This window comes from Chlamydotis macqueenii, chromosome 15 (genome assembly GCF_036417535.1).
Source record: "Chlamydotis macqueenii isolate bChlMac1 chromosome 15, bChlMac1.mat, whole genome shotgun sequence".
NCBI lineage: Eukaryota > Metazoa > Chordata > Aves > Otidiformes > Otididae > Chlamydotis > Chlamydotis macqueenii.
In genome coordinates this window covers 912437-924589 of record NC_141570.1, presented here as the reverse complement: position 1 = coordinate 924589, position 12153 = coordinate 912437, and the positions used below count along the sequence as shown (strand labels likewise).

General features: G+C 42.2%; 1 protein-coding gene across 9 annotated transcripts in view; it reads left to right on the top strand.

Annotated features, from left to right (window-relative positions):
- TNRC6A (trinucleotide repeat containing adaptor 6A) overlaps window positions 1-12153 on the top strand; it is a 50613-nt gene that overhangs the window by 29183 nt on the left and 9277 nt on the right. For 7 of the 9 annotated variants that reach the window (XM_086759955.1, XM_086759952.1, XM_086759951.1 and 4 more), the window contains 10 exons: window positions 3546-6134; window positions 6962-7126; window positions 7304-7479; window positions 7666-7746; window positions 8197-8248; window positions 8967-9109; window positions 9778-9915; window positions 10151-10279; window positions 10389-10466; window positions 10729-10939. In XM_086759955.1, the coding sequence (XP_086616081.1) occupies window positions 3546-6134; window positions 6962-7126; window positions 7304-7479; window positions 7666-7746; window positions 8197-8248; window positions 8967-9109; window positions 9778-9915; window positions 10151-10279; window positions 10389-10466; window positions 10729-10939 (3762 nt within the window). Of the gene's footprint in view, window positions 1-3545; window positions 6135-6961; window positions 7127-7303; window positions 7480-7665; window positions 7747-8196; window positions 8249-8966; window positions 9110-9458; window positions 9606-9777; window positions 9916-10150; window positions 10280-10388; window positions 10467-10728; window positions 10940-12153 lie in introns of all 9 variants that reach the window. The other 2 variants (XM_086759956.1, XM_086759954.1) reach the window with 2 other exon arrangements.

Genomic DNA, 12153 nt, shown 5'->3' with positions numbered 1-12153 from the left:
CAACTACGTAGCACCTAAGCTTTAAAATACAAAGTGTCTGTCTTTATCTTTATGCTTACAAGCAGACTACAGGACCTTTTTCTCTACCACAGAGAAAGGGATACATGATGTTAACAAACAGATTTGATTTTTGTTTTGTTTTGTCCTCTCATAACAAAGGTGCTTTTAAACTTGTTTACTAAAAGCTAAAATGCATTTTGCATAAGGAGCAAAGGTACAATAATTGGCAAGGTGTAGTATTGACAGTCCGTGGGTACCAGTATGTACTGGAACTGGAAAAGGAGACAGAGGGAGTGAGGTTCAGGTATTTCTTAGTTTACGCTTCTCAGTCCTCCTGTTTAGATTAGACAGTGTGACGGTACATTAAAACAAACAAACGACTTTAGAAAATACAGACAGTTTCCTGCAGGAGTAACTCATAGCTAGAAAGCATTAACTTATTAAATTATTGGAAAAATCCTAGCAGATTCCTGAATTTCAAGAAACTCAGGATTGTGGGTTTTGTGTGGTTTTTGTTTTTTTGTTTGTGGGGTTTTTTTTGTTGGTGTGTTGGTTTTTGGGTTTTTTTTTGGTTTTTTTTGGGGGGGGGGGGTGTTTGTGTCCAGGGTTTAAGCAGCAAAAGTTCAGCTTTTAGCTTGTTAGTCGAGGTGGTTTTGTACGTAATAGGATCAAATTCTGGATGACTGGAAATTCATCATTATATGCTGTTTGTGTATGGGCTCGTTACAAACTGTGTATCACATCTAAATAAGTATAAAAGAATTGTAGTACATGCAGCTTTTTTTTAATGCATTCTATTGGTGTGCAAATTCGGGTTTGTTTACTGTTTCCCTCTGGCTTGTAGGCATAATCTGTATCTCTTCACGCTGAATTCAGGCTGCTTGCCATCTGTGTACTTCCGTGTTGTTTTAAAATTGATGGTATTGTTGGGATAATGTTTATGTAATCAAGATCTCGTTTTGTCAGGGCAGCTTTTGGTGCTGTTGATTCTTTCGTTCATAAGAGTGCAGACAACTCTTTAATTACTCTTTTAATATAGGTTCAATACCTTTTTTAAATATAGCAGTGTGAGGTTTGAAATGTTGAGGTTTGTTGGAAAATTACTCAGATACTGCAACATTTTTTCTAGTAACACGTTAGTAGGCAGATCCTGGGTTATGTTCAGCTGGACAAACGCCTTCCAGTTCTCCCAAGGATGCTGTGTGATCCTCTTCTTCAAGGCTGTGGAACTGCCAGGCACTTCTAACTATCGCAGCGCTATTTCTTCTGCCACGTGTCTTTTTCTGCTACTCCCTGTTCCAAACTGCTGTGCCATCATCCTTGTTTCTCGTCTTGTAGTTCCTATGTGAAGGCTAACCAATTGTCTCGACTCCCTCCAGCTTCCGCCATCCGGGTTGCTGGAGGAGCACTGGGTGGTCCCTGCTCTATGCTGCTGCAAGCTACGCGCTCTTGGAGGCAGGGTCTTTGGCTAGACTCTTCACTGTAGGGTGAATAATGTTGATACTGATGAGAAATTAGAAATTTTTAAATAGGCCAGAACCTGTTGGGCATCAGTGTAATACTCAGTGAACTGTCTGTAGTCACTTTAAATGCAAGCCTTTTTATTTGTTCATTCCCATTTCTTGTAGATCATCAAGATCATAAATTCCAATAATGTAGTATTTAGAATTCGTTACTCTGGTGTAAAAATGTGGGATTTTCTGCTTGCCGTGGTCTTCTCGGATGCCTTTTGAGAGATGGAAGCACTGAAACAAGGTCTCTCTTTACGTCTCTATCAGCTGTGCCTCTCTTCAGGTTGGTCAGTCACGCTTACACACGACAGACCACATCAGCCCTTTCTGCGGCTGGGTTGGAGCACCAGCGGCAGGCTCCCACCCAATGATCCCTGCATTTCAGAGCTGGGCTAGTGCCGAGTCATATCTGGTATACGTTTTAACCGCTGAATAGGTGGCGATTTTGACTAACGTTTTGAATAGAGTAGTTGCAACTCAGTTACGTGTTACTGAGCCGTAGGCAGGGGCTGATGGGCGCCAGGGTCTGGTGCCTGGGTGCTGGCGCGGAGCTGGCCGTCCTTGTAGCAGCAGGGAGAGGCTGGTGAGACCGTAGCTTCCTTTCACGCATCACAGTTAACATGCATTTCTTGGAAACGCTTGTGAATCAGTGTCAAATTTTAAAAGTAGCAAGTCCCTAAATGTTCTGTAAACAGCGTTTGAGAAAAATAAGGATTGATGGTTGTAGCGTTTAGTTACTAGCTGTCTGTTAACCTGAACAGGGCGGTTTCATGGGGGTGCTCAGGCAAAGCGGCTGCACCTTCTTCTGGTTAAATGTGAGGCATGTGCTGTAGGAATCCATTAAGAATGAGCAGGGGCTATAAAATATTTTTCTCTTATCTTTAGGTACATACATTTTGAATTTTCTAAGTAAAGGCAAAAAAAGGAACATTAGAAAGAAAAATGGACAGTTTCTTTTTTTGAAAACCTGGCTGTTTTAATGGGCAGAGAAGCGTAGTTTGCTATGTATACAGCCATTGAGCATACAATAGTATGATTATTCTTTCAGTTCAGGCAAATACTAAGTAAAAAAACTTCCCTGACGCTTTGTGCTTGTGCTCTGCTCCCCGCTTCATTGCTATTTTTCACATGCTTCACGCTTTTATAGTTTCATCTTCTGGTGCACCTGTCTGACTGTTTTGATTTCACAGTTGAGGGGGAGGTCTCTGCAGTACAGCTTTAGACATATGAGTTGAAAACTGATAGCACTTATTTTGCACCAAATACTCCACGGTGCAGGTATTTAACCATGGAAAGTTTCTCAGTGAATTAGGATGTATGTCATCTTGCTTCCCAGACGTGATCAGCTTGTTTATTGAAAGAGAAACGGTAGTTCTTATCTAAATTAAAATTAGAAGTATCAGTTCAGCCAGTGCACTTAATCTGTACTTCTGCAGCAGCACAACTTTGGATTTGTCTTGTGGTTTTTGTGTCTGATTGTTACGGTGTAAAAGAAAGTATCTTAAATAACTTGTGCTTAAGAAATCTTACATAATCTATTTTAATTGGGATGGGGGGTGTGTGCTTCTCTGGCTATTGTCGCATAGCAATTGGTACTGCTAGGTCAGTTTGATATCCTGTGTAGACTTCTGCCTTTCAGAACGTCTTTGATTTTATATAGTATTTTCATTTTTAATACGTATATGTTTTTAGAAAATACTTTGTATATGGCGATACGGAGTATTTTTAAAAATACTTCTTTCTGTGGTAAGAAAGAACTGTAGAACTGTACCTGTAGCTGCTACAAAGCTGCTTTGTGCTTTTTGTGAGAGTGCAGCTTCGCATGCTGGTGAGAGGGGTTCTAGGTTGTGCGTGTGGCAGTGTTCTGAGCAGCTGTACTTGGAAGCTTTCTCTCGTCTTCAGCGATGGTAGTGTTAAAATAATCAAAATAATTCTTGGCTTAGTATCTTTCTACTTTTTTTCCCCTCTTCTGCTTAATGAAGTAATAATACTAAATTTATAATAATGCTCTTGGACTTTCCTTCTTCTCTTTAGATCTGAACCACAGTGGTCTAGGATCCCATTATGAAAATTCTCACTGGGGACCAGTCTCTTCAAATAGTGACTCCAGCACAAACTGGGATAAAGTTATTGTAGACGGCTCTGACAAAGAAGCATGGCCATCAATCACTGGCAGTGACCCAGAGCTGACATCAGAATGTATGGACACTGACTCTGCCTCCAGCTCTGGGTCAGAGAGAAACCTCGTTATAATGGCTTCAGGGAGCACAGGTGGTGAAAGCGATGGCATTCGAAATGGCGTTGGACATGGTTCTCAGAATAAGTTTGTGGTTGGTAGCAACAGCAATAATGTGGGCAATGGAAGTATTAATGGGCCGTGGGGTCTGTCCCACGGAACCATAATAAGCACATGTCAAGTTTCTGTGGATGCTCCTGACAGCAAATCTGAAAGTAGCAACAATAGAATGAATGCTTGGGGCACCATAAACTCTTCATCAAATGGAGGGTTAAATCCAAGCACTTTGAATTCAAATGGCAACCATGGTGCCTGGCCTGTACTGGAGAACAATGGACATGCCCTGAAAGGGTCTGTAGGGAGCGGTAATCCTGGCACAAACATGCAGTGCAGTACCATAGGTCAGCTAGCGAACAGTCAGAGTATTAACTCTAAAGTGGGTGGTTCCGCCCATGGTTCCTGGGGAAGCCTTCAGGAAAATTGTGATTCTGAAGTAAATGGTACAAGGAAGGTTTCATTCAGTGGGCAACCTCAAAACCTTAACACTGAAATGAATGGACCAAATAACACTACTAACTTTATGACCTCTAGTTTACCAAACTCTGCTGGTTCAGTGCAGATTAACGAACTGCCTAATAATACAGGGCATGGGGCCTGGCGTGTGAGCACAATGAATCATTCTCAGATTCAGGCCTCTCCAGTTACAAACGGCACTTCCATTTCTCACCTTAGCAATGGTGAGGCGAAAAATGGTGGCTCTTACGGTACTACATGGGGTGCCTATGGTTCTAATTACTCTGGAGACAAGTGTTCAGGCCCCAGCAGCCAAGCTAATGGTGACACTGTGAATGCAACTCTAATGCAGCCGGGCGTTAGCGGGCCTGGCGGCACCAACTTTCCAATCAATGGGAATAAAGGAGGAGGGGTGTGGGAGGCAGGGACAGTCAACTCCCAGAATATGCCGTGGGGAAGCGGAAACAGTGCAGGTGCTGGCGGAAGTAGACGAGGATGGGGCAGCTCTGCACAGAACACTGGCACTGGCGTTTCCAACGGGGAATGGAGTAAACTGCCTAGTAATCAGCATTCCAATGAAAGCGTGAACGGAAACAGCAGGAAGTTTACCAATGGATGGAAATCTACTGAGGAGGATGACCTTAACAGCCAGAGTTCTGCTGCGTCGCAGATAACGGAGCAGAACAGCGCGTGGGCCAAAACAGGTACGGGGGAGAGCGAAGGTAGTTCAGAGAGCACTGGATGCCATGAAGACAGAGTAACTACAGAAGGACAGAACCGGGAGAGAAGGAAAGTTGACCAGCACGCGTTACTCCAAAGTATAGTGAACAGAACTGACTTAGATCCACGCGTCCTTTCCAACTCTGGTTGGGGACAGACTCCAATCAAACAGAACACTGCCTGGGATACCGAAGCATCACCAAGGGGTGAAAGAAAAACTGACAATGGGACAGAGGCCTGGGGAGGCTCTGTGACACAGACTTCCAGCTCAGGGGGGTGTGTGGATAGACCTAGCCCTGGTAATAATGATACCTCATCTGTATCAGGGTGGGGAGATCCAAAGTCTGCTACAAGGTGGGGAGACTCCAAAGGGTCAAACAGCCAAGGGGGGTGGGAAGAAGATTCTGCTGCTACAGTAATGGTCAAGAGCAATCAATCATGGGGAAGTGGCAAAGAGGAAAAGTCATCTTGGAATGACGCACAGAAGATCAAACAGGGATGGGCAGAGGGACAAAAGGCCAGCCAGGGTTGGGCGGTTTCTGCCGGTGATAGCTGGGGTGAAAATTCAAGAAGTAACCATTGGGGTGAGGGTAAGAAATCCAGTTCAGGAGGTAGCGACAGTGACAGATCAGTATCTGGCTGGAATGAGCCGGGTAAATCAAACTCTGTTACTTGGGGAGGTAATAATCCAAACCCAAATAATTCTTCAGGATGGGATGAGCCGGCAAAGTCTAATCAGAACCAGGGCTGGGGAGACCCTCCGAAATCCAATCAGCCTCAAGTTTGGGGGGATTCATCAAAGCCAATCAACTCTCCAGAATGGAACAAACAGGATGTTGGCTCTTGGGGAGCACCATCTGCCACAAACAAGCCCCCGGGGTCGGGCTGGCTGGGTGGGCCGATGCCGGCCCCGGCGAAGGAGGAAGAACCCACTGGCTGGGAGGAGCCATCCCCGGAATCAATACGCCGTAAAATGGAAATTGATGATGGAACTTCTGCTTGGGGTGATCCAAGCAAATACAACTACAAAAATGTGAATATGTGGAATAAGAATGTCCCAAACAGTAGCAGCAGTTCAGACCAGCAAGCACAGGTACATCAGCAGCTACTATCTTCAAGTGCCATGTCTAGCAAGGAGAGCAGTTCGGGTTCTGGTAAGACTTGGTTTTATGCAAATTTGTGTTTTCTGTTAATTGTAAAACAATTCTTTTGTTCTTCCTTTGTATAACAATATTTTAGTTTCAAAGTGGTAAGGGAAGATGCCAATGAAGTGCCATTTTTATTTATTTAAAAAAAAAAGTAACAGCGATGCTCATAACTGTTTGAGATTTTTATACAGATTGGAAGATCTATTCTAGTTTTAAATAGCTTGAGTAATAAAGACTAGGCAGCTCTACTTGAATTCTGGGGTGTAGGAACACAGAATATTTAAATAGTATCTGAGGAACTAAAGTACTTTTTTTCATTTGATACTAAAACAGTTAAAATTTAACGTTGCCGAAGATTCCCCCTTCCTCCCCCCAAAAAAAAAACCTGTTGAGCTGCTAGCGGACAGAATGAAGGATGATGGTTTTGTATGGAGTCAAGATCAGACTTTCTGATCTTGTCGGTTGGGAGCAGTCAATAATGATACCTGTAGAAGAGCTTGCCTGGTGTTTATGAAGCATTTTGTGTTCTGATTCTTTCAGCTGCACACAGGAGTAGCTTAAATATAATGAGTGGCTCTTAGGAACTTATTATCTTAGAAATGTCTATTTTCAGGGTGTAATTATTTACATATCAAATTTCTATTTCTCTGACTATTTTCTTAATGGAACAGTTTACAATTGTAATAATTGCCTTCATACAGAATGTAAGTGTGTAGCAATATGCTTTTTATTGTATGCTATGGATCTAGAAAAGGCAAAACACTTGAGTCTCTTTAGATAGCTTTTAAAATCCTGTTTAAAAACATGCACGTAACTCCTGCTGCTTTAAAAAGGTTGGGGAGAGCCTTCTACTCCAGCCACTACTGTAGATAATGGAACTTCAGCGTGGGGTAAACCCATGGATACTGGTACTAGCTGGGGAGAACCCATCAGCGATGCAGCGGGCACCTCTGGCTGGGGAAACGCTTCTCTTGGTCAACAGGCTTCAAATAAACCTGGTGAGTGCTTTCTGCGTCATCTGTCGATAAAAGTGTTTGAGAATGGTGAAATACCTCTGTAGAAGCTTTACGTTTTTGGGAGCTTTTTTATCTTGACGTAAACGTAAAACTAACTCTGTATTAAGGACAGTCAGTTGCTGCAGAAATCTTAGTGTGCTGGATTTTTTTCGCAACCAGGGCCTAAATCTATGCAAGATAGTTGGTGTGGAGATGATATGCCATTGACAGGCAGTCGTCAGACCAGCTGGGAGGAAGAGGAGGATGTAGAGATTGGAATGTGGAACAGCAGTTCTTCACAAGAAGCTAACCCATCTCTAAATTGGCCACCATATATGAAAAAAATGCCCACGAAGGTAATGAGGAGGTGGAGTCAAGGTTTTTTGCACTGTTGTAATTTCTAAAAGCTGAGTCAGAACAGACTGCTGCTGAGTGGAGTACCGTTAAGCTTTAACCTTCATTCATAACGTTTTATGATGTAATTTAAGCAGTAGGTGGTAAACATCTTCTGAGTATAACAGGAATTCCCTTCTGTTTTTAAGGGAATAATGAAAGGTGGAAATAAGCAAGATGAAGCATGGATCAATCCATTCATTAAGCAATTCACAAATCTCAGTTTTTCAGTAAGTATTTACCTTTGCCGGGCTTTCCTGCCGCCTTACGCTGCTAGTTATAATGCACAAAGATTAAAATACTTGAATCACCTAGTGTTCATTTTCATAGTATTTTTCTTTTTACCTCTGTTTTTCTCCCCTCTGTCACCCATCCCTCTTCTTTACCTCCTCATTACAAAAATACCGATTTATTGACAAAAAGCGTTTCTGTAAGCACTACCCAGGTATTCATCCAGTAGTCTGATGCTTTACGTAGTGTTATGTACATATTTTGGTGAAGATAGCTGTTTTCAATTGGGTAACAACTAAAGGGAGAAAATGCTTTAAAATAGCATCTGATTTGTCTTGATTTATTTTTTTCCCTTGCAGATTTGTATAGAAATAGTATCTCTGAAACTTTTTATTTTACCATTTAAATATATTTTTATTACATAATTATGATTCATTTTGTTACTTCAGAGAGAATCACCAGAAGAAACCATACAGAGCAATAAGATGGACATGTCTGGAGGTAAGAGTAGGAGAACGTAGCTGGGCTTTATCGCTTTCTTTCCAGTCTCTCTTTGAGTGTATATGCTTCTGCAAATTGCTTTTTAAAAACTATATATTATGTCTATAGTTATAGCTATATATCGTTAAATATGTTTCCCTAAAGAAAAGGAATACCCTTGCAGAGAAAAAAAATTCCGCACGTGAGTAACACTAGCCACCTGAATCACCTGCTTGCTGTAGTGATAATATCCATAAATCAGGCTAAGCTTATACGTACTGAGCTGACATGAACGAATGTTTTGAGGCTGTGGTGGGTTTGTTTCTTGTCATACAATTATCTAGGTTGCCTTCTGGATGCCCTCACTGCGTGTGAACAGAAATGTTCCAAATACCACACTCGCTCATTGTGCTTCATTCTTGGAAACACATTTTCAGTTCTAAGAGCTAAATTAACACTGAACAATTATTTTAGAAATGTTTAAACCTGAGTGTAAAAGGACTTGTGAGCAGTTTTATTTTTATTTTAATCCATTGACTGTTAGGATTCATAACGCTTCCTTTCCTTTGCCAGTAAAGCCCAGGGAGTTGAAGGCTAAAGTGATGTTTTCTCTCATCAGTATCGAGCTTGAGAGCAGTATTGCTAGTTCAGCCCTTCGTAAGCAAAAACCGGTTCCTAGTGTATCTGGAAAACTGAATAGTTCTTCGGTGTTGTAGTCACATCCCTCACCTTTTCTTAGGGTTACTGCAGGATAAGCGGATGGAGATGGATAAGCATGGCCTCAGTGCTGGAGATTACAATCGTGTGGTTGGCAAAGGCCCTGGTTCTCGTCCTCAGATTTCCAAAGAGTCTTCCATGGATCGCGGTCCTTACTTTGATAAGGTTAGCGAGTGTCTTGCTGGTGGACACTTCCAGACTTCTTTGACTTTGCATTTGAAGTAGTTATCTATGTGCTCCTTAGCTTTCTGCACTTAGTGGAGAGGAAAATTAGGGCTTTCTTGTTAGTCCATAAGATAAATTTTGTTCTTTTTAACATACTGATATATAATAGTAAGCACTTTCTGTAGCCCGTTTGCAGTGCAAATGACTAACCTGATCTCTTTTGTTTTCTGCCTATTTCCTGCTGGTGCTGGACTGTCATGTGACTCTTCCCTTCTGTTCCTGGCAATGGTTTCTCCCTTCTGCTTGCTTGCTGGCTGGTTGTTGCGCACCGGTTTGTCTGTCCAATCAGGATGGCATTGTAGCAGACGAGTCCCAAAACATGCAGTTTATGTCCAATCAAAACATGAAGCTTCCCCCTTCAAATAATGCACTACCTAACCAAGCCCTTGGCTCCCTAGCAGGGCTGGGTATGCAAAACTTGAATTCTGTTAGACAGGTAAGGCTGTGTGCGTGTCCTTGGCATGTTACTTGACAGCATTTAATGCCTTTTGATGTAACGTCCTAGCTACCTATGTGATTGATACTGTGTAACTTCTAATTCAAATGTGTAGGGGTGGGAGAAGCAGCAGCAGAGGTTTATTGTCACTAACTGCCCGTCCTTTCCCCAGAATGGCAATCCCAGTATGTTTGGTGTTGGTAATATAGCAGCACAGCCCAGGAGCATGCAGCAGCCTCCAGCACAACCTCTTAATTCATCTCAGCCTAATCCACGTGCTCAAGTGCCTCCTCCATTACTATCCCCTCAGGTAACCGCGTACATAAAATGTTCTGTGTGTAAACTACCAAAACGCCGCTTCAGAAAATCGGGGGGTTGTCTGTTGGTGTCGCCGATACTTACTCTGCAAATATTTGAAAACTTATTTGGCTTGATGAGTGTTTCAGAAACTAGGCGACTCTTGACCAGAGGTTATAATATGCTACATCTAGCATAACTAACGGCACGTTACTGCCAGTCACGCTCCATACTGGTCCGTTTTGCAGGTTCCAGTATCATTACTGAAGTATGCACCAAACAACGGTGGCCTGAGCCCACTTTTTGGCCCACAACAGGTAGCCATGTTGAATCAACTGTCCCAGTTAAACCAGCTTTCTCAGATCTCCCAGTTACAGGTAAGCTAACAAAGCTAGTTGCTCTGTGTTCTGTTTGAAAGTCTGAGTAGAGACTTACGCCAGCTCTAAACTGTTCTTAAAAAAACCACCACAAAACACTGTCTCCTAGCGGTTGTTGGCTCAGCAGCAAAAAGTGCAGAATCAAAGAAGCATGCCTTCTGGTGGTCGTCAACAGCAGGAGCAGCAGGTAAAGAACCACGTTTATTATTAACCTTTCAAACTATCTTTCAAAGCTGTTTTTCATCCTGAGCTGCGTTTCTTGTTATGAATTGTATTAAAGTGTGCAAGAGTGAGTGGGGTTTTGACAAGCTTTAAAGGAGTGACTTAAGTTAATGCTGGGTTTCTTGCTGTGCTAAGATGCATGGAGCACAGGGATGCATTTCATTATCTTTCCCTAAGTGTGGAAAAGCTTTTACCTATTTATGTTGTCACTGCTCTGTTTTTTTAAGGGTCGATCTCTTAGTATGCAGCAACAGATGATGCAGCAGTCCCGTCAGCTTGACCCAAATCTGTTAATGAAGCAGCAAACTCCACCTGCTCAACAGCAGTCACTCCATCAGCCCACCATGAAATCTTTCCTTGAGAATGTCATACCCCATGCTACTCCTGAGCTACAAAAAGGGCCGTCACCAATAAACGCGTTCAGCAGCTTCCCTCTAGGTGGGTTTCTCCATGCTAGTTTCGTACGATCAATTAATGCTCCTGTGACACAAAACCTTTCTTTTCACGTTGCCTGCCTCCTCTGAAAACAATAGTGATTTATAATCCTGTTAGCATTTACAATTTTAATGGAAGTAGTTCTTTGTGGGGCTTACCCAGGTATCTGTCTTCACCAAAGAACTTTTTTCACTAGTGCACTTATTTCCAGAAGCGTCGGTCTGTATTTCAGTACAAAATGCTTTACATTCTTAAAGAATGTCTGTCCCCTCTTATTTCTTTTTTTGTCCTCTGGATCCTAAAGATGATACAAAATCCTTTTACAGTTATGCTTCCTGGACTTTTAGAAGTAGAATCCGTACAAAGAATCCAGTGATGCGGTCTCACTTCTTTGGATTTTAAAGACATTTTCAATGAATTGCATAGGTAGAAAAAAAAAATGTTAATTTCCCTTTTAGCCATTTTGTCCAGGAAAGAAAGCTTTTAGCTCTGCATTTTTAAAGGATGGTTGTCTAATTTCAGGCAAAATGACTGAACACTTATAAATACGAACATCTCCTGTTTCTCTCTCCCTACATTTCCAGGCTTCTGTCCAATTTCTACTTCAGAAATTCCAGGCTTGTATATTTTCTCCTTACTTTAGGTCCCTTTTTAATGCTATCTTACACTACTACAGCTGTATACCGTTTACCTCTTGTTCCTTATCCCTATTTTTTTCCTCCCCTTCAGTTTGCTTTTGTTCTACGTTATTCTAATCTGGTCATTTCTGTTGGGCTGATTTCCTCTGCATTCTCATTGCCCTTTGTGGAAAAGTTTGTTTGATAGAGACTGCTGCTGAAATCCCTGTGCTTATAGGTGGAGCGTTACGCAGCCAGTGGTTCGGTGCAGGCCACGCTGTTGCACTGCATGTGGCACACTGGAATTTTGCTTGTGGCCAGTCTTAAGTCCAGGCTGCTGCTTAGTAGTTGCTGATGATGATTGGCATCAAGATCTAACTACTGCTTTCATTCAAAGGGCAAGGCGTAAAAATGAAGTTTGTTTAGCTACTAGAGACACTTTGCTAGGCCTAATGAAAGGAATATTTAACTTTCTCGCCAAACTTCATGCTGAGTACCTGCATCCTGCCTGTGTTAGGTTCCTTTCTGTTTCATCTCTTGAGTTGTTGTATACTGTTGTTAAGAAGCTGCTTTCTCACCTTAATCCTTGGCACATTTCAG